At 38.8% G+C, this 23,291-nt stretch overlaps 1 protein-coding gene across 11 annotated transcripts in view; it reads right to left on the bottom strand.

Annotated features, from left to right (window-relative positions):
- BLTP1 (bridge-like lipid transfer protein family member 1) overlaps positions 1–22,588 on the bottom strand; it is a 126,717-nt gene extending 104,129 nt beyond the window's left edge. For 10 of the 11 annotated variants that reach the window (XM_064510654.1, XM_064510656.1, XM_064510662.1 and 7 more), the window contains exons 1-7: positions 22,452–22,588; positions 14,149–14,278; positions 10,060–10,176; positions 8,148–8,226; positions 7,564–7,628; positions 1,374–1,560; positions 20–101 (exon numbers count right to left, since the gene is read on the bottom strand). In XM_064510654.1, coding sequence (XP_064366724.1) covers positions 20–101; positions 1,374–1,560; positions 7,564–7,628; positions 8,148–8,226; positions 10,060–10,176; positions 14,149–14,245 — 627 coding nt within the window. In that variant the 5' untranslated portion in view covers positions 14,246–14,278; positions 22,452–22,588. Of the gene's footprint in view, positions 1–19; positions 102–1,373; positions 1,561–7,563; positions 7,629–8,147; positions 8,227–10,059; positions 10,177–14,148; positions 14,279–21,201; positions 21,288–22,451 lie in introns of those variants that run through there. The other variant, XM_064510655.1, reaches the window with a different exon arrangement.
- Positions 22,589–23,291: the final 703 nt, after the last annotated feature.

Here is a 23,291-nt window from a genome sequence, read left to right as displayed (position 1 = left end):
TCGGGGACTTTTTACTTACCGTGCTCACATTGACTTTAATGACAGGAATAAGGGATCTCCACGAAGAAGAAGGGTCTTGAGATTCTGTTTTTACTTTAACACTATGGGAGGAAAAAAAAAAAGAAAAAGAAAAAGTAGTGCTTTTTTAATTACTTTGCTTTTTCTACAGAAGAACTAGCAGCCTTTTCTGCTGCAGGACTTCAGCTCTTGAGGAATGTTCCTTCCCACAGGAGTCCCTCCTCTAAGGCACCTGCCAGCAGCCTACTGCAGTGTCCTCCAGAGCCTGGAAGAGCAGCAGGAGGCAGATGCAGCTAAGCCTTAGGTGCTGGTGTACTGTGAGCTGACACAGTTAGAAAACAACTGTGCCTTGTTTAACACAGACAATAATTAAATAAATCTTCCTTGGGGGAAATCTTGGTCTGTTCTAAATATTCCCAGAATAGTCCTTTTAAGTCTTTGGTGGGGTTTGTCACTTCCCAAGACATGTCCTTCCCAAAGGCAGGAGGAGTCCTGTGCTGCACTTGTCAGTAAGGGTGTAAGAGTGCAACATGAAGAGACTGCCTCAGGGGCACAGCCCTTGCGCAAAATCAAGGCTGCCACACCATGCTGCAGCAGCCCACCACGTAATTCTGGTCTAGCCAAACATACTGGCCTCGCCAAAAGCAGTGGGAGAACTAAAGTCTCATTAGTTCTCCTCTACTCCTGCCAGTACAGCAGTGTTTGATGTGATTCTGCCCAAGGAGAGGCTTATCACCAAATATCTGACTCCACTACACATGAACCATGTAGAGAAACTCCCTGCATTCCTGCACCATGTGTTCTAGAGTACTCAAGAAAAAGAAATAAAATCATTAAGAGGAAAAAAAAAAAAAAAAAAAAAGCATCCATGCACAAACACACACCCCAAAAAACAAAATTCAATAAATCAGCCTGGGAAAAAAACACTGGAAAACCACTAAGTACTCCCAACACCATAAAGATCCTCACATTTGTCTTGTCTATTCAATGCCTTGAGTAACTATTACTTCTACTACTGAGCAATTCCCCTACTATTCTGCAAGCATGAGCTCTCTCATCACATCCTCCCTTTCTAAGGATGTGCTTGAAACAGAGTTTTCAATCTGTTTCTCATCATTGAATAAGAACATGCAGAGGCGTTGGTCCTTTTTTTTTTTTTTTTTTTTTTTTAATTATTATAGTAGGAAGTTTGAGGGAAGGAGAAAAGATTCAGACCGCCAGGCATGTCAGTGCAATTTCTCTCAGATATGCTCCAATCATTTGGCTTCCACAGCATATGTTAACAAAACATTAGCCAATTAGTTCAGCACTTCTCAGAACAAAGCATCAAAGTACCAAAATGAATAATAATTTACCTTTCAAGATTGGTATGTGTTCTCTGCCTCCCATTTACTTCTGCTTTTTCATCTTCTTTCTTTGCTGGAATTATTGTGGGATCCAAGCCAAATAGTTCTTGAAGTTGTCCATAGAGTTCAGAACGGTTATACACATGAAATTCAAAGTCATTCACCATAATATACAGTCTTGTTTCTGCCTTTGGATCTAAACAAATAGTAGGAAAAGAAGGGTTTCTAATTTAACTCCACCGGTCCCTCACAATAATTACAATTTTTCAAATATGCACATTTTGGGGAAAAAAAGAAAAAAAAAAAAAAGAAAAAACAAACCTGCAGGGTAGCAAACTGCTGAAGCACATACTAAAAAGCAGAAAAAAAACCACACACACACACACAAATTACACTGTTCCATGCAAATCAATAAAGCTTGGCAGGCCAGTTGTATACAAAATATAAAACCTGAAGGGCATTTCACCCTTTGGTCACAATCCAAAAATAAATCCAGGCAAGAACTGCACAAAACGTTAAATGAAGATTTAGTCTCATATATAAAAACAAAACAAAAAACACTATTAATGTACAGCACAGAAGCCTCAGTGGCAACATCTGTTTTTTATTTTTTTAAGCACAGATAGCAATACTTGAGACTGAATCAGTCTCAAAAACTGAATGGTCTTCTAGCCAAGCTCTGTGCAGAAGGTACAGAAAGCCTGAACTGGAGGAAGGCCAGAGAGAAACAGAAAATGTTAATCTGCAGACTAACAGGAGGTGTACTTCTTTTACAGTATTTATTTTACTAATTTTACTTATTTTAACGGATCTTAAGTTTTAGCTGTAATATCAACTTGGCTCTTCAATACAAAAACAAGTTTAATACTTGCTGACTACATACAGAACCATGACATACTTTGACTTACTTCTGCCTTAGACAGCATGACCTAATTACATAGTTAATGTGAAGAAAAAGCTCACACAATTTCCCCCTAATTACCTAGTTAAGAGAGAGCCCATTACATATTTACCCAAGAGACCTGAGCTGCTCTAAAATATGATCTGGTCTTTCCAAGTCAAACATACTTTAGGAAGCTGAAGCATCAATGTCCATCACAGCGGTACCCAACCTGTAACTCATGGGGAATGAACTGAAGGCAACACTGCTCACAGACACAGGAAATGGAGAAGTTAAAGCTAACACTGCTGCTGTCACAGTTAGGAGAAGAAATGCAGCAGCCCATAGCATATCTGCCCAAGAGACAAAGTTTGGAGACACCTGCTTTATCATCTAAATTTTCTTTGCTAACAAACTCACCTGTCCCCTGAAGTTACCTACCTACACAGCAAACTGTTCCCAACAAATGCAACCCACCCTTTCTTCCTCACACCTAAATCACCAGCAATCTCCACAACCTTTTTTTTTTTTTTTTTTTTAAAAAAAAAAAAAAAAAAGTACATTTCAGTGCTTTCTGGAGACTGACTATACATTGCAGCTTTCTTGAACAGAAGACAGAGAAAGGTTAAGGGCCCAGTTTCGGTTCCTTCCTGGTTCTCACGGAAGTGTACTTCCTATCGGATACATTCATTGGCAATGTTAACATGCATGAAGAAGATAACAGGCAAAGGATGATGTAGACAAACACTGAAATATGCAATGGTTCACCCAGATCTCAGAATCACAAAGAATGTATATAAATGCATTTTTTAATTCCCTGAAGGCAGGCATCTGACTTCATTAACTAAACAAAATTACATGCACTAATTCCTTCATTTAAAAGAGATTTAAAAAAACCCTATTTTTCTTCTTCTTCCCAATCATAAAAATCAGATTTGATCTCTTCACCACGCATCAATTTATCTGCCTGAAACATTTTTGAAAAGGCAAGGAAGTAAAGAGAAAAACACCTGAGTATCACAGAGTTAATACAAAGAAGCATGCACGTATGTCTTATAAAAGGACATGTGCTAAAAGCTACCAAAACACTGAAGTTTTATCAGTATTTGTTGAAAATCAAGGCAACTGAGGCAGCCAAGGTTATGATATTTGCCTTCTGCAGAGTTTTATAAAGAAATAATACATCTTGATTAAACTCAGAATTATTCAAATGTTTATATCACACCCACTCAGACAATTCAATATTAATACTCTCACTAAATATGGCAGATCATCAATAGTTTTATAAGATATAATCTCTGCATTTTAAAATGAAATACAGTCATTAAGTGTTCATATGAATTAGCAACCATTACTCCTTTCTGTAACTTAGAGTGAGCTAAGTGTGTGTACAGGGAAGCAGTAAGGAGGATTTCATCATTGGATTTGAGAGCATTTTTGCTTCTTTGTTTCTTTAAGAGCTTAGTCAAGAAAGTCAAGAAAGCCAAAGGATTTCCATGTGATCAGCTGTGACTTATCTAGCAAAAGCTAATGGGAACATGAAACAAGTCACTTCTGACAATATTTAAAAGGTAGAAGAAGAGGTTCTCAAGAAGGGTGTTTCCGCTCCCAAAAGGGCCTCTCAATTTGTACTACAATTTTACAATATGCGAACTGATACTTTCACTGTGGTACCTAAGCCAAGACATCTGGGGTGCGCCTTACTGGCAACATATTCCTCCAACTTTGTTCCTAAATCACTTTAATTTCTCAAGTACATACAAACCTGCTTTCAAGTCCCAGAATGGCTTAACTTCACATTCAAGGAAGATAATACACATACTTGACATTGTTTATGGAGCTCTTCCAACACTGGTATGATAAACATCAGTATGACAATACAAATATAGTATAAACATAGTGCCATGATGACAAACGGATTGCACTTGTTAGGTCAAACTTAAGAACTTTTAAAAAACACAACAGCAAATGCAACTTTACTATAGGATATAAATAATAAATACCCAAACATTCTGCAGTTCAAATCCTTTCTTCTGCAAGTGACACAGATTAACTCTTTATGAGAAGCATGCTTAAATTACAGTGCTGCAAGACAGCAACATTACAAGACAGCAACATTACTTTGATTACTTTGATTCCCATGAGGCATGCGTTATTTTTGATATGTCCATGTCCATCCCCTCAAAAAAGTGAATTATATCTGATGACAAAACAGATCTCTTAGCTTTAGAGCAAACATGTAAAAAAACAGAATGCAAAGCATTATTACTTTCCTTTTCCCTGACACAAAGGTTTAATAGCCATGCTTCCTCGCACCATTCACTGTAATCTACCCTTTGATTAGAGAGTTCAACAAGAAGAGGACAACATAAAGCACTTGCAAAGCACTGACTCCAAAGAGTAGTAAGCCATTCACTGAGTATCCTTGGACCTCTTTTTTCCTAATAACCTACATCCTTTTCCAACAGACCTCAGACCCTGCTTCTCTCTCAGATTTTTGTTTCTTTGAGTAACCTCACAAAACTTGGGAAGTCAGTGGACCTTAGCAAGTTAGCAGTGACTGGCAGGCACTACCACATACTTCAGTTTATCAGGAAAAAGGTTGAGAAGCTATTTGAATAGATAAGTTATCAGGGAAATATCACTGATAAAGTGCGCACGGATTCCACAGGCACGTGGAAGAACACTCGGTTGTTCGTACTGAGAGGAGTAAGAAGTCGGGAGCTGAAGTTAAATCAAGGTTGAATCTGTAATTCCCACCTTTAAGAACAGTTTTACTTTGGAATAACTTAGTGAACATGCAATGTACTTAATATCACTCAATCTTTTAAAAAGATGACTTTTCTCACTTCTAAGGAAAATTCTATAGCTTAAGTTGAATGACCATGGAAGCACTTTCCAGTCCTAGAACCTGTGAATACATGAATGAATTTCTATTCATTCTCCGTCCCCAAGGCCTGTGGGGAATAGGCCAGGCAACCTTCAGCACATTCCTTCAGGAGATGGGGACATATACAAACTTCAAACACAAATTAAGGAAAATAGCTTTTAGGAAATTAAAAACGTTCCAGTGCTGAAGTTCAGCCTCTTGCTTACAGTTCTAATAGCACTGAAAACTAGATTACCAAATAAAGCCTTCTACCAAATCTGTCGCTGTCAAGCACAGATGCTCACCTGGAATGACCTGAAAAGGAGTTCCCATAGCGAGGCCTCCAATTATTTCAGGATCCTCCACCAGCTTTGCCTTCTCACACAAAAACAACCCTCCTCTAATACTCTTAATATCTCACAGAAAAAAAGAATCACACCATAGTATGTTGCACTAACAGGGCTTTAAGTATGTCACCACCATTAATGTCAAAATTCCCATTACCGTAGCATTTTACATTATGGTCAGGGACACCCTGCACTTCAGCTGCAGAACAGAAATTAATAAATAAAGAAACCCCACAACACCAAATCAGAAACTAACATTTATTTCTTATACCTAAGTCCTCAAAAGTGTGTTTTTTCAAGCAAAAATATTAAAAGATTTAAGGTTTGTGGTTTTGTAAGAATCTGGTGGGTTCTTATTTTTAATAGTATCAGAATGCCCAGATTCAGGCTACCCCTTTTCCTTTAGGAGCAGCTCAGCTGTATTTTGTTTTACCTTTTATAAGACACCCAAAACAAAGCTATGCATCAGTAACGTCTAGCTACTGCAGGTTTTCCAGTCACTCTCTAGGAACAGTTGCAAGAGTAATGCTTGAACAAAAGGCATGGAGCTTCAAGATGAAATTTACTGTTGGACTCAGCAATTTGCTCAGGTACAGATATTCCTGGCAACGCACGAGGAAGAGTGTACTTACAATAGACTAAGAACCATTGAAAATTTTATTTTTCCTTTAAGGTCAAAAATGAAAGCATCTCTGCTAAATAATCAAAAGTGTAAAGCAAGCAAGGTTATTTTTTCCAGGAAAAAAAAAAGTAATAATTTAAGAGAGTATTTTCTTCAGACTACTTTGTCAGACCTATACACTGCTGACCTCCACTACTACTTGGAATATTTGCCCACAAATTAGGCTGTCTTAAATTCCAGCAGAAGCAGTTAAAGCCTTGTAATACAGCCAAGCAAAAATACCACCACAGAAGACAGACATAAATGCTGCACTAAGTTCAGTTAATTTTTCATTCTGTGAGCCACTAGAGAAATGCATTAAACAGAAAATGAAGAAAATTCTATGAAAACTGTTGGACAATAACCTGTGACTAAAAGAACCTAATTAACTTTATGACTAGGTTCCATTTTCTGAATGAGTCTTCTTATGGCAAAGAGAACTTGAATAACATCACCTTAGAAGGATCATTAAAATGAAACAAGCAACTTCTAACACATTTCAATATTTTTGAAAGGCATCTCAAACACCTGCATAGCACAGGTACCCAGCAGTCTACCACTGCAGAGTTTGCGCTGACAAAGCAGCAACTGTACAAGCCTTCTGATGAGTTTAAACAGCTTCACGCCCTCAGAGAACACTTTGGGGGCGGGGGGAACCCTCCAAAGCATACTGACTTCCCCAGTTAGTGCCCTCCTCCCTAGTCTCAGCTAGGGACAGTGGCCATGATTTCTGGCGGTGATCTGCCATGACCCCTTGGTATTAATAAAGGAATTATGATGCTTCAAAAGCCGAAAGAGGCAGGACTTGAGTCAATACAAGACGAGATGCTAATCCTTTAAGTGTCTAAGTACGTATAACAGGCTGTTCATGGCATCTCACAACACTTCTGCAGCTACAATTAATCTCTCTTATCAGGTGATGGGCCTCCTATTCCAGCCATAGATAAAAAAGAAAAACAAACGAGCTTTTCCACACTTCGCCACTTCTCTGACCCCAGATGTCACCAAGATACACGGTTATCAAACACTAAAGAACATCCCTTACTGTAACACCTTTGCTAAAATACTGACAACACAACAGTCAATTTTGAAAGCTAACAATAGTTTCCAGAATATTTCTTAAATCACTAATAATTTATCCCAGTTTAAAACTTCAGTACAGAATCAATTATGTTTGGATTACAGTTAATGAAGGCTGCTGTTATGGTTAATGGTGCTCGTCTCAAGAAAGGCCCTGATAATTAATCCTATATGTATTGCACTGTGTTGTACTAGTCCATTAATATACATCGAGCAGTTAAGAAAAACAGTACCTTCAGATTGCTCAATGTACTTCAGGTACACAATAACAGATCAATTACATACATACAATTATGCAAAGGAAACATTTTCTGTAGGCTGTAACCTTAATTTAAGCTTTTAAAACTTATTGGGAAGCCTACCATGCTGTTTCTGCTTGGGGTTGTACATCTTCCACCAGCGAAATATGACAAACCCATCTTGGATTCTAAATTGAATAAATTAGATAAAACAGAAGTTAAAAGATTAACAGTCCACATTCCTATGTGCAGCTGCATGGCACGCTGCCTTAGACACTGCAAAGATATGCAGTTTTAGTACTGTATAAGCAGTATTAAATACATACAAAACAGTATTAAACACATACAAAATATTAATGTCTCATAGTGCAATATTACACTGGTTACTGCATTAACTGAGCCTGTATACAGCCCCATATCCATTGTCTTCTCAAGGCTTTCAAAATTCAACAGTAAGAGTCAAAATTGCAAAATAATTGTTAGTCTGCAGTTCACATAACAGATTATTCTCTATTTCATTAAATACATGCAAACCACTTGGCCAAAACAGATCTTCAAAACTTAAGAATGGGAGTATTAAGGAGTGAAAAGTGTTAATATAAAATAATTCTCCTTCAAAATCTAAAATGTTTTCTTTCACAAATATTAAGGGAATCTTACCCAATATTGCAAGTTTGAATTGATAATGTTCAATAGCAAATCTCTACCTGATAGACATGTCTTCTGTGATGTAATAGATTTCGCGAACCATGACTTTTCCAGACAGCACAGAGAACGAGAAGGAACCTATGGCAAAAGAAAGCGTTTACAGGACATTAGCCTGAAGTTTATTTTCTAGATGTGGAGAATATAGTATTCAATAATCCTGAAACAGTTTTGCTAGACATCTAGATTTTTCCCTTTGAAAACAGTGACTTTCAGAGGAAAAGAGAAGTCAAAGATTCAGAACACACAAGACGACGACAACAACAACAACAAAAGTACACAACTCTAAAAGGTACCAGGTTTGGCATCATCCAAGAATACAAACAAAGAGACTAGTCACTCAAGAATTCAGGTGCCTCGTCAAGTTTGTGAAAAGACTTTGGAAAGCTATTTTGAACATTTATAGGATTAAGCCATTGAATGTGTAGAGAGTAATTAGAGAAATAAAGATTCCCGACTAATGAATTTTTCAATTAGCAGTCCAATTATTTTGACAAGCAGTGTTTACAGCAGGAAGGAATCAATACATATGAGAAGACCAGCATGTAATGCAATAATCCATGTTTTCCCTAATGCTTTTCACTTCACTCACAAAAAATTAAGTAAAACATGATTTGTTAAAACACAATCAACATTAATCGACTGAAGCCAAACTGTAAACCATGTGATTTAAATACTGTTATGTTTTTCTTCCTAATTAAGTTTATAAAGAACACCATATATTTGGCCAGCTATCTCCAACTGTGTTTACTTAATAGCAATTTCACAGACAAAAATTTTAATAAAGCCTACAGATCAAGTGTAGCAGCCAGTAAGTATTTCAGCTATACTACTATTGAAAAAAAAAACTGGATTTGAAGACAGTTTGCATTACAGTTCTTAAATTTTGAAGGCATAAGTACATTAATGGAGCTCTCTCTTTTGTGTGTGTGTGGGGGGGGGGGGGGGGTGTTGAAGTTTCTACTGCACTAATGAGTAATAGCTGCAAAAGTCCAGAACTTAAAAAAAGTCATTCTGGGAAGCGAAGAGATGAAGGCATGAAAGAATAAGTGACAGAGAAAGTTAAAAGCACAATCAGAGCAAGGTTGTGGGATACAGCCCTCTGTGACTCAGCATCAGATATTTCTGTAATGTGGGCGAGTGCCCAAGTGATTTGTACTGACCTGCTGTATTCAAAAATGCTTTAAAATTTAAAAAAAAGTTAATGGATTTTGGTGCAAGTGTTCTAGTCAGTATAAATTCTACACATTACAGTCCCAGTAAGGATTAACACAATTAGCTGTTCTGACAGCTTATTTGGAAAGCAAGGACACTGCCATATCAAGGAATCAAGGCTTGAGACTGCACTGTGCTCCTTTGAGCCCAGACCAGCAGTCGCTACCCACGCTTCTGATACAGTACAGCCAGCCCCACAGGCGTGGGAGAGTAGGAAGCTGTGCCCATCAACACCAAATTACTGCGCAGCTTCAGAAGCAGCTGAGGCAGATTCCACTTGGAGCTCAGGTCAGTCTTCCCTTTTAGAAGACTGATCATTACGATAGGAGGGCTTTGAAAAGAGATGAAGGACAACACACACATTGTGTTTATACAATGTATACAGACTAAACAGGAAAAAAAGTACACCGGATTTAGAATAAAATCTGTAAGTGAATTTTACTTTAGAATATTGAGGAATTCAATAAAAAAAGTTTTGACAGTAGTAGCAGTTTGGAGTTGGGGGGTTTCTACATACACTAAGAATTATCCCTAAAAGCAAGATATCAAACTTTTTTTTCTTTTTACATTAAATCCATGCTGATAAATTACTATAATAAAGGAACACTTTGATTTTACCTAGAGCTTTTAGCAAATTAAGATATAATGATGAAAAGCAGTAGATAAACACACAATCGCATTACATTAATCAGAACTTACCAATATGGATGTAGCCATGTTTATATAATCTGTTAAGAACCAATGTTAAAATAAGTCCAATGTTCCGGGAATTATAGTAAGTTAGGTAGATAATCCATCCACAAGACAATATTGTTGCTGTTGAAAGATTAAAATGAATTAAAATATTTAAAAAGGTATGCTGACCTAGATAAAAGCCTTACCTATCAAGACTACAAAGCACAACAATGTTCTTCCTGTTCTCCAGGAAAATCTGAAACTGTTGAGACTTTAACAGGTGTTTTGGGAGAGAGACAGCGCAAGAAGGGTGGGGGAAGAGGAAATGGGAAATTCAGAACAGTGTAAATTCTTCACTGTTCTTCCATTCCCCAATTCAAAAATATGACCTACAGAGGGCCTCCAAAAGTCACCACACATTTAACTGTCATCTCTTACCTTTGAAGAAGTTAAATTTCATGGATCAGATTACAACATGCATTATCCCATTCACAATCATTATGTTAAAATACTCAAAAAGGACCCACAGAAGTCACGATACATTTCTTTGCCAACACTCTCCAAACCCCAACCTGTAACTTAAATTTCTAGCCTTTCATATCTTAGCTCAGGAAAGTTTACTACCACATCTGAAAAAATATCCTATGCTGCATTACCCTGGCCGGGGGGGGGGGGGGGGGGGGAGTATCAGCTCTTGGGTTAGCTGAAATATATTACATTGTCAACAGTTCAAGCATGGAACTTGTTGGGAAAAAGAAGAAAAAAAATTAGGTCTGCTAATCCCCAAAGTAATTTTTACTTCAGTCGATTAAGATCTAATAACCTATTTCTAACTATAAGGGTTCTCAAAACTTCCAGAAGGACAAACCCAAAAGGAATGGACCTGGCAGGGAATGGACTAGTTCAAATTCACCCTCTTGATAATTACAAATAAATCTAATATAAAACAAAGTAGGAAATAAAGCCATTTTTGTATTCAGGGCAACTCTATCCATTATACTAACTGAACTTCATAACGAAATGTTTTTAAACTATATATACTTTATACTTTATTTAAAAAACCCTAAATGGGAAAACTGAAGTACAGAAAAACATGTGTATAATGCCTTCACTAGTTGAGGTAACTGGTATTTGGGTTTAAACACTTGAACTGGGTTAGTCAAGTACAAAACAAATGCACCTTAAAGCTTTTACACCTTTGTCTGTGGCATGCTCCATTGCTTTGTAACATCATCTGTGCTTTGTTGAAATACAAGAAGGAGAAGGTAGAAGAGAAAGAAAAGATGACTTGTACGACTTCACCTTGTACTGGAAAATGAATCCACTCTGGCCAAAATTAAAGCAACTCATACACCCAGGCAAGTAAGCTACATGACATGTAATCAAATCAAATCTCAGGTCAAAGTTTTGTGAGGGTTCAAGGGAGGGAGGGTTAAAGCTAAGTTCCAGGAAAGAAACTGGCACTGGCATTCAGTGAAGGCATACTCCAAGGACAGTATTTACCTCACCCAGTTTTTAGATGAGTAAGCTGCTCCTCCATCAATGAAGGGAGAAAGGCAGAAGGACTCACACTCTAAGGGTCTAATTTCGGTCAAGCTAAATTTGAGATTAAAGTTCAACTAGACACTTCTAGATGCTAAAGTCAAGAAGGCATCCTCTTAAAGTGACATACTCAGAGGAAAACAAACAAACAAAAATCATACTCGGGGGAAAACAAACAAACAAAATTGGCAATAAATTAGTGCGGTTTCCAGGCACAGTGGCCCTAACCCCCTGCCTTTATCACCAGTCTCACCTCTGCTCCAAATTGCATCCTTTTGTTTCCCCCCACCAAATTTAGTCTCCACTACTAAATGATAGACCCACTAAAATCAAGGAATATAATTAATAGAGTTAAAAAGGCTCATCGCGGAAGTTACATTTTTGCCTTCAAAAATGTCTTCTGACAGCATGTTATAAATACAGGATTCAGTAACGCTTAAATTCACAGAAAGGGTTATGAGATTCAATTTTGCAGCTGCTGAATAAGTCAACACCAACCAAAATTAGCCTTTACTGCAAAGGGATGCTGCACAAACAGCTCATCACCTACAGAATCATTACAACAAGAACTGAAACTGCTGAAATTTATGAATGCAGTTTTAAACCAATTATCATAACAAGCTTTTAAATTAGATTAAATACAAAACATTACAATCTGCTACAAATCTTGTTGCACATTTAAAGAGTATGCAGCTTTCTTAAAATAAGTCATTATCTACATCTGTAATCTAAATAGAGCACAGATTTCGCAAAGTAAATCTTTTAAAGCTGCAATCTGCTGGAGAGTTTAACTGCATGCTATTTTAAAAAGTTATTTTGGAATTGGGCAACAAAACTTTTAAGAATATGTTCATTTCTTGAATTCATCATCTCTTCTACTGGGATCAATGTTTAGCTATTTAGCTGTTTCAGGAAAACACAAGTAGTTGACATTTTTTTTTTGTTTTTATAACAAGATGTCCTTGTTCAGTAGATGAAAGCAGAGGAGAAACGTTTGGTTAAAACTGGGTCAGTTAATAAACATTAATTTAATATGTTTGTATCCAAATCTTGTAATAAACTGGAGGCTACATAGGCTTTTCTGTTCACATTGTTTTTAAAATCCCAAGAGACCTGTTCGAACTGGAAAGATCAGCATCTCCCAGAACTGCATAAGTATACACAGGTAAATCTGCCTTAAAATATGGGGATGGACTAGATTATTTCTTGAAGATCCATCTGCCCTAGTTTCCTGTGAAGCAAATTCATAAATTGAATATGCTTAAGCAAAGCTTTCATTTTAATTTGTAATTGTTGCATCAAATTGCTTATATGCTACTTACTTTCCAAGTAGTATTAGTAATAGTTTGCTCAAAGAATCTTGTGAACAGAGGGAGAATGGGGAAAAGAAAAATTCTACAGGCTGCAAATCAACACATCCATTCTTTGGTGGAAGATGTGAACATCTTTAAGTGTCTCCTCAAAGCTTCTGGGGAACAAGTTTTCAGATCTCTCTTCATGTCTGTTCCACATTTTAGCATCAGCAGCTATCAGCATGGGGATGTCCCTTACTTCCATCCTGATTACATACACAATTTTTGACTCAAAATTTCTGACAGGAAATATTAAAGGTGAAATAAATAATATTCAAAATGCACCCTCAGGTATTTCACCTGTGCCCTATCCATTCAATTTGGCCTATTGAAAAATAATTCCAGGGTATTAACAGCCAACAGATATGGTTTAACTTCTCAAAAGCCAACAAAACAAAACACAACAACAACAACCACACACTTATTTTCCCTCTGCTGCCCCTCATTCTCCAGATCCAGGATCAAAGCTCAAAAGCAGCTATTGTCTACTTTAAGAAAAGCCTGAGTTTCTCACAGTTACTTCTAACAGTCTCATCTGAACTTGAATACAACTTAATCAGTATTTTGCTCTCCCTGTCCCACCTGTTCACAGATTCAGGAAATAAGAGTGTCTACACACAAATATAAACAGCAACATCCATGTTATAAAAACATCAACATACCTAAAAAAGGAACATTTACAAGAACACATTGCCCATAATTGAGTACATTATGGTTAGGTTTAAAGGCTTACTGCGGCACACAATTTAGTCTAGAAGTTACGTCATTAAATCCTAAAGCCTAAGGCCTAAGCACTATTCAAACTATTCAAACTGTATTAAATGGTAGATATGTTCATATTTATATAATGAAGTTAATGTACCTGCCTGTCGTGTTGAAATGGTAATCCTTTGTTATGGTATTACACTTAATCACCAGCTCAGTTGTCACTGAGGTCTTATTGGTAGCTGTGGCAAAGCATCATCCTTTGCATGTTTGACTTATTTCCTGACTGATGTAGTAGGATTAGCGTTGGAAGCAATTCTGTATTTTTTTTTTCTGATTTACTTAAGTAGCATTGCCATACTTCACTGAACAGTTATGACAAATGAAAAATCAACTTTTCACGTTTTGATATCTTTCAGTAAGAAATTCTAAATTGGTGTAACAGCATTCAGAGAAGCACATTTAAAAGCACTCACAAAAACCATTTAACCAAGACAGAACAGATTCACCTTACCTACTAACAGCCAAACTACATTGGAGTCATGTTCTGTCAGGAAGTCTTCCAATTGCGTGATACTTGGGACAAAACTATCATTTTTTCTTTGATCCATTGCTAAGCTGTTTTTGTATCAGCACCTATAGAACTGAAGGCAAAAATCCAAAATGAGTAATAAGCACAGTATAGTTTAGAGAAAACTGAATATGCAGCACATTAAACAATACCTAACAGCCTGCTTAAAAAAAAAAAAAAATTCTATGTTCTCCAAATTTAGTAGTCTGAATACCCTATACAACACATAAAAGCCAACAAATATATACAACAAATATAATACATCACTAAGTCAAAAAGCAACTGAACATATGAATAAAAACCTATCTATATTAATCTAATCGTTCTCAAATACAAAAAGGTAACACCAGACAAACTGCATGCTTCATATTTGCATATTAGAGATCTGTTCTACAGAACATTCCCTTCAGAACAGCATTAGTCAGTTTATTTCAAGAGAATTATTCTATTTAACGGGTGAATTAAAAATCCATCATCTCAGTATTATAGCTTAGCCTCCAATAACTCACATATTTTATACCTCTCATTTATTACACACAATGAGAAACACAGTCCATCTGAAAACAAGAGATAGTGCTATTTCTGCCAGTGAGCTGAACAACTCCCTAAAGGTTATTTTTGTTCAATTCAGGTTTACCACTGAATTTTGTGAAACAACCCCACAACTCATGTTGTTTCAGGATGTTTATATAACAAGTTTTTTCCCCATTTTAACAGGTAATGAGGGAGAACAGAAAGCAGCTCCTTATACCAACTAAGCAAAGAGTCCTAACCCAGAATACCAATTCTGAAACCTGTTTTTAATTGCTAATTAATTTAATTGCTTAGGCTGTATACTGGATATGCACAGATACCTAAAAGTTGAGAGGTGGTTAAACTTGTTACAGAGCTTTTAATCATCATTTGTGAACCTCGTTAAGCCAATATTTCATTCAGAAAAAAAAAAGATGTTCAACCAGTTATCTTAAATACGTACCAAAAAAGTATCACCAAGTCACCTAAGTGGTAGCAGCCTTACAGTTCTTCTAATATACACATCTGCTTAGGGAGAGGCTACATGCAACCACAGGCAGGCAGATTAAGGAGAATACCCTCAGGCTTTCCCATATTAAGAGGGAGAAGCTGATCAGCCCTTTACAGGAAAAACCCCTCCTCACACACTACACAGTGCAGAGTCCAGGTGGCTCCTCTCATGGCCTCAATCTGATACTTTGGCTACACCATTTCAAAGCGAATTCCTTGGAGTATTTAACTATACTTGAACACAGAGCAAAACTCACACAGGGAGGAAAAACATATTAGCATGAGATTGTATTAAGGAATCAATGCTTAAAGCAGTTCTATGTGTCATTTCTTCAGGTGCTACCTGTCAGTGCCCTACAGGCCTTTACCGTATGCGCTGGCCAGTAGCACAGAACCGCTGCACCAGGGGAAGGCAAGGCTGAAGTGCACACCTGCATGCAATCTTTAGGAGCTACGGAAAGTTTCCATAACCTCTTTATCCAGCAAGTCTATTAGTTCTCTTCCTTTAAGACGTATTTGAATCATCTTATAAAAAGTGACTACATATTATCTGCTATACGTAGAGCACAAAACTAGGTCTTCTGATCTTTCGCACTTACTCAAACCATCCATAAATCATCTTGCAATTGGGTTATATTAATTAAGTATGATTAACAGGGAGTAGTTCAGATCAGTAACATTTGTAATTATACAGCACCATTTTACTTATATTAGTTTCCTTTGACTGTCCAAGGGACAAGACTTATCTGTCAAGCTTTCCTACAGGAAGAAAAGTTTTTTGCTTGTTTGTTCGTTTTTTGGAAGTACACCTTCCAACTCCTGGCAATCTGTCTTGCGAATCAATGTTAGCATTCAACCCTCAAAAAATGAGTAGTTTTATCTCCTTTCCTTTATGAAGTTTCTGATGCTTTCCATCAAGAATCAAAGAATGTGAAACTAAATACCACTGATTAAGCTTTGCTTTTTGAGCAGTGTAACATCTATGCAATAATTAGTATTTTAAAAGCGTAGGCAAGAAAAAACAATTTATCTATTCCCCCCCCCCCCCCGGAATATCCATACTATTCTCTCAGTATTTAACTTTGAAATAAAATGTGGCTAGAAAAGTTTAAAAAAAACTGCTTTAAATGCATTCATATCTCACCTACATTTGGGTAAATTCAATATTCTGAATCAAAAGTTTGTAGTTTGACCTAAAACATGGGCACAGTCTCAAGGAAAAGCATTAGCAATTTGATAAGAAGGAACAGAACGGAGAGGAAAGAATATGAAAGCAGTAAATTGATTTAAAAAAAATAAAAACCTCCAGACATTGCTTCCAATAGTGATGATAAAGAAGCTTCCCTATAAACAGGAATAATAAGCATCATGCATGGATATTTTTTTAAAGAAGCCCTTGTTTTAGAAGAGACATTACAACGTCAAACTCAATTTCATAATGGTAGTGCAATTTGCTTTAAGCCTTTCACAATACCCTAATTAAAAAACACAAAACACATGCCATCTTGTATTATGAAGCAGATGTGCAGGCTGCCTGTAACATCCTTCAACTTGTGAGTGACAGAGGAACTGGAGAAACTAAAGTCAACATATTTCAGCATAAAGTTGGCTTCAGGGAAGAAGAAGAAAAAAAAGAAAAAAAGATTTTGTGGTCATACAAGAGAAAAGAATCTTTCTTTTGTGATCAAGACTACTGTGTAAGTGTTGCGAATTGATGGCAAATCTTTCCAAATCTTAGGGTACTACATTTGAAAGAAAGAGACTTAAGTCTGGATGGGGAACAGGCTCTTATCATCTGTACCAATACAAAACAGAAAGCACATGACAAAGAAAGAGGAAACCCGGAACTTCACGTTTACGTCTCTGCACTTATTTATTGTATTTTCTCAAGGTCTCTACTGTTTTATAATGAGCCCAGTAAAACAGCTGGAACATAATCCAAAATCTTAACTCTTTTTGTTAAGGCCCCAAATAAACAGCACACCTTTACTATTCAGTATGGCACTCATGGCTTTCATTACTGCAAACCATGTTAATACATACAAAATTTATTAATTTATTAATTTCCTCCTGGGAGGACGAAAGGAACAGAAGAGGACTCTGTGGCAATGAAGTGATAAAATCATAGCACCTTTCACTTGTATTTATTTTCACAACACTCCTTTAAAGGCATATGTAATCATCTTTTTATAAATGAGATACCTGAAACATGGAGAGATAAAAGGCCAAATACCTAATTTAGGATGCCCAAACTTAAGTATTTAAGGTCTGCTTTTCAGGAGCATACATAGAGCACTTGGCCTGTTCAAAGCAGTCACTGGACTTGCTTGAAGATGTGAGGGTTCAATATTACTACAGACTTGCTTCAGCTGGTCGCATAGGCATTATTTATAGGAGAAACACAATTAACTGACATCCAAAAAACTGAGTTGTAATTACCTGAGTCACATATTAATCAGCAATATTAATATTAATGATAATATTAGTTATAATATAGTGATATTAACATTGAAAGTAATATTAATTACTCTCAATACGAAGAAGAGATAAGTGATAGAAAACGAGGTAAGTATTGTTATAGTCCTGGTGGATGCACTTCATTTCCAGCCTGCTTCCTATATTCCAAACTCAATCAAGTTTGCACAGCAGATAAGCTATTCCTAAAAGCCTGGTAAAAATTAGTTGCTCAAAATCATTTTAAACCTACTTCAGTCACAACAAACTAACTTCAGTCTGAGACATCAGCACTTAACCCTGAGAAAAGAATTCTCTGCTTGAACAAAGTCAGTAAAAATTCACATAAAGCATACTTTTATAAAAGACTCGGGGGGGGGGGGGGAGCCCATCCAATTAGCTTGACTGATAAGACACACAAAATATACTTTTGATACACAGATTCCATACTACACTGACTTCGTTTAGGTAGGTAGGTGGAAAAGACAGTGTATTTATTCTGCAAAGAAAAGAAAGGAAGATGAGCAGCTTGTTGACTCTTTGAAGCATCAGGCCACGAAGTGGCATAACACCCACAGAGGATGCGGCTCTCCACCTCTCTCCGCCACTGGAATTCAGTTGCTTAGCAGAGATAGCTGAAGTAAACGAAACAACAGCGTAATTGTAAAAGGTCTGTCATATACCTACAACTGAAGATGAAAGCACTAGGTGTTTTATTAAGTGCCTGAGAACATTAAGCAACACGGGTCCTGAGGCTGAACAAAAAGAGGGGGAAAAAAAGCCTGTTTATTTATCCCATCCTTTTTAATGCTTTTCTTCTGGGGTACCTTGTAGAAGCAACAGAATAAAACTTGTATCCAAAGATGGGGGAAAAAAAAGAACTAGCATTTCATAACATTGAGAAGAAACACTTGTATATGGTCATGAAGAAAGTAGGAAAATAATGTATGCCACTGGTCCCCTTATTTTCACTAGAATTTACGGAGGAATTAAATTGGAAAGCTAAATTTACCCAGCTCATTCCTCAAATCTTCATACAAATCAACTGTTTACCAAGCCTTTGTAAACTGGAAAGAAAAACAAAATTTGTTTCTCAAAATAATGGGCATATTTACTTCCTCCTTAATATTACAAGATACTTTTCATTTTGAGGCAACTCTACTCCCAATTTCTACAGCAATTACAAGAAAGTGGAGTTATAATTACACCCAAAATACCAGATTAAACAATGGCATATAAAATCCCCTAATCTAAATAAATGAATTTACCTCATATGCATAAGTGCATGTCTAGTAAATAAGCCACACCCACAAAGGGTCAGATAAAGTACATTCCTTAAAAAAAAAAGGAAAGTAGCAGCACTTGAGTCCTACACCCTTGGTCATTTTCTTTCACAGTCTCTGGCAATAGTCACTACAAAAATCAGAGCTTTGCTTAATTAAACAGTATTAGAAAAGAAAGGGGTCTCACAAGAGGTATACACCATACACAATTTTGTCTCTGAAAGTGTAGTGATACTGTCAGCACCTATAGGCTTATTAGGCACATTTTACAAAACTAGCAAGTGCCTTAACTTCTTTCCCCAAACACTCCAGCTAGGTCTGAAGATGTCAAACCAGTCCCAGTACATCTTAGGAAGCTCAATTACTCTTCAGTCAACAAGTAAGGGGAAGAGGAAGGAAGAAAAAGAAAGTTGTTTTCAAAAGCTACACACTCAAAAAACCCACTCTAAATTGTAGAACCTGCACAGCAATTTTGTAATATGAAGTGTTGTATTTGCTTCATACCTTACACTCAATTAATAAATTATCAGTTTAAAAAATACTGCCCATTTTTCTGCCTTTGGTAGTGCTTGAAGTAACAATAGCGGTAAACTGTAAACAAACTAAAAGAACTGTTTTAATTATACTAATAAAATCGTGCTATAACCTCAAACAGGAACAGCTGAACTAAAAACAGTACAGGAGAGAGTCACACCTAGCTAAACTGCTCTGTGGGCAGTAGTTGTTAAACATGATTAACAGTATACTAGCTTAGGTTAGTAACATGCTCACATAGGAGTTTACACGAAAAAAATGAACTGTATCAAAATAAAAGTTACAGCTCTTTGAATAAGATCATAGGAAATAAAAGTCATTCTTACAGTAGTCTTCTTGATGAGATTTATTGTATCTAATAGAGAAACAGAAACCACTAGAGAAGCACATACACCAAAAAAAAAAAAAAGAAAGAAAAGGGTATTTTAATACCCTTCCTACAAGCAGTGAGGGAAAAAAAGAAAAAAAATGGTTTAGTATGAGCTGTTTAGACAAGCACCATTGTCGAAAAGGAGTGAACCACAGAAGTCATTTGCAACACAAATCTACTGAATTAGTGTGCAAAACAGTGGAAGTAATATATTTTTCATTTCAAAGCTTCTGAAAATAGTTGATGCTATAAGTACCCAAGGACAAGTAGCCTAGTAATCAATACTAGGACAACCAACACACAATATTCCTTGCATCACTTTATTGGCAGTCTAGCAACACCCAATTGAATTTTGGATGATTGTTCATTTAACTTTACTTTAAAAGAGACAAAAAAGCTGAGATTATTGTGACTCCCAGACTTGCTGGGGGAAGAGGGCTGTTCTGTTGTCAACATTACCAGCTGTTGATATTGAAGACAAAAAAAAAAAAAAATCTGAAGGTTTATAACACCAGAAGAACTTGTCTTATCGCACACTCCTCTATCCAGAAAAAAAGGTGCTTCCTTTGAGGGGCCTGTCTCAACAAAAAGACTTTTTTTTTTTTTTTTTTTTGACTGCAACGTTATATCTGTGAATTATTCTACAAATTAAGTTTTTTTCACCTTCCATATGAACTTTTCCAGAGTCTTTCCAGTAAATTTCTCCTCTGACACCTCACCACGATTTGGGGGAAGTGGGAAATCAGCCATAAGTCAAACCACAGATCAGTCGTATGGCTACATATACCAACTCTCTTAAGTGAGCTAAATACAGAACATTATTACTGTTTGTCCCAGTCTGCACTCAACCCAAAGATTTTGACACAGGAGCAAGTTGCTATGGGATAAATAGTTACCAGGAGAAAGTAATGTACCTTAACCCCACTGTAAAAGTCAGATAATCTTCCATGCCATTCATAAAGAGTAGTAAACTCTTGCCTACCTCCTACAAAATGAAATTATACAGAAGGGGAATTGCCAAAGAGCAGTCTATGCACTTTTCACATGCCAAAGTTTTCTAACAGCATACCCAAAAAGGGTGAGTCATTATGCCACACAGAAGATGAGAGCTCGCCATGAAGAAGTCCTGGACACCTGTGCATCTTTACTCAACCAAGTGAAGACTACTCAACATCACTAAAGTCTACTCATGCATAAACCTGTTCATGAACACTGTCTAGCTGTGCAAGCTCAGGCCACGATCTTCAGCTAATACCCCCAAAAAGAAATTGGCATAAACTGTCCAATTGGTACTATTTTACCAGTGATCTTTCAAAAATCCAATTAACATACTTTTACAAACAAGAAGACTACTCCCTCCGACACTCCATTTCTTATCAGTTGCCACAACTTGCAGCCCAACTCTTTATCTGATCATTATGCGTTTTCCATGTAAGACTGCAAAAGAGATATTGCTAGAATTAAAAAAAAAAAAAAAAAAGAACACCAGACAAGTAGATTAACTAACAAACAATTTACACAACAGAAGAACTTCCATGGCAACTACAGCGGTCTTTTTCATATTAAATCTTTTAAAAAAATCAAGACACATACATTGCATTACAGCATTGCTGCAGAGATGTTTCCTAAGATGGGAGACAAATCCAGATGTAGATCATGACTGGGATACTGGATGTTAACCTTTAAAATATACATCCAGTATATTAATATGCTGAAGCACTTTGTATTGGTAAATTACATTATGTATTTTTATTAATAATGTGAAGTAGAAGAAAGTTTTTATTACAGCCTTAAACACATCCAAAAGCACGTGTATTTTATTTTAAATCAGTGCATGTATTAAACTCTGCATGGGTCAAAGATGGTGACAGGGATCATTTTTCATCTGCCAGTGAAACAGAGCGGAACTTCCCTCGCAGGCCAAACTGACTGGAAGTGCCTGGTCTCTTGTCCTCTGACCTCAGACGCTTTTTGTACTGCATTAACTTACAGACACACACACACACACACACACACACACACACACACACACACACACAGGGAAAAACAGGAACCCGCGAAACTCAACCGCTTTCCTCTCCCACCGTCCCCACAGAAGGTGCCTGCGGACCGAAGAGGAAGTAAGGTGCTCCTACCCCAGCGGCAGGGCGCAGCCGGGCGGGAGACGCAGGCGGACCCGCTCCGCCGGCGAGCGCGCACGAAGCGCGGCGCGCCCCTGCCGCCCCGAGCCCTGCCGCTAGCGCCGGCCCTCCCCGCGGCGCCGCACAGCCGCCCCGCTCCGCTCCGCTCCGGCCGGGAGGCCGCGGCCCCCGGGAAAGACCCCGGGCGGGGGCAGGGCGGCTCCCGGCGCAGCGCGGAGCCCGCCGGGGCCGGCCCGCACGGGGCTGCTCGCAGCCCGGACCGAGAGGCACCGCCCCCGCTCCCGGCCCCGGCCCCGGCCCCACGCACCTGCCCCACCCCCTCCGCGCGCCTCAGCCCCCTCCCGCCTCCGCCGCCAACGGCCGCCACCGTCGCGGCCCGCGGAGGCCCGCGCCGCCCGCAGGGGCAGCGCGGCACAGCCGGCGGCGCTCCGCGGCACTTACGCCATCGCCCTCCGCGGCGGCGCTGCTGCGGACCCGGAAGCGGCGGCGACAGCGGCGGCGGCAGCGGCCCTCCCGCACCTCACGGCAAACGCCGCGCCGCGCCACCCCGCCCGCCGGCCCGCTGCGCCGCCGCAGCCAATCGCAAGGCGCCGCCGGCCCGCGGGGCCAATGGCGAGGGCGGCAGTGCCCCCGGGGGGCGGGAAGAAGGCGCGCGCCGCGGCCAATAGCAAGAGGTGGCCCTGAGGGGAGCGTCTCTCGCCGCCCCTTCGCGGCGGGGTTGAGCCGAGGTCGGAGGGAGGCGGGAGGCGGGGCGGGGGCGCCGCGCATGCGCCGGGCACATCTGGCGGGGGCGGGCTGCCAGATGTGCCGCGGGGCGGGCGGGGCGCGCCGCTGGCAGCGGAGCGCGTCCTCGCCCGCCGGCGCCTCCCGAGCCCCAAACACCTGCCGAGCGGCCCTGAGCGTCGCAGCGGCTGTTCTGCCCAAAGTGCCGGCGCCGAGGAGAGGGGCCCGCCCTGCGCAGCCGCGGGGGTCCGAGGGTCCGGCCTGCCGTACGTCCCTGGCCTGGAGATGCAGGTTCTCAAAGGAAGAGAATGAAACATCACCTGTTTATACCGGTGCTGTGGATGTTGCACTGCACTGATGGAGTGGTTCTGCCTGCTTGTATCTATAGCTAATAAACACAGCTACTAAAATTTTGTTTGCTTCCATGGATCCTACAACTCTTAGCAAAGTGTAGTCCATGTTATTCTGGGGCTTTATTGATGGCGCCCTGTCAGATACATTGCAACTGCTACACTATAATTGCTGAATCCACTCCATGGTTTTTGCAACCATTTTTAA

Source organism: Dromaius novaehollandiae, chromosome 4 (assembly GCF_036370855.1).
Source record: "Dromaius novaehollandiae isolate bDroNov1 chromosome 4, bDroNov1.hap1, whole genome shotgun sequence".
NCBI classification, from domain to species: domain Eukaryota; kingdom Metazoa; phylum Chordata; class Aves; order Casuariiformes; family Dromaiidae; genus Dromaius; species Dromaius novaehollandiae.
Note: the sequence above shows the minus strand (reverse complement) of the source record. Positions and strands in the feature narration are given on the sequence as shown.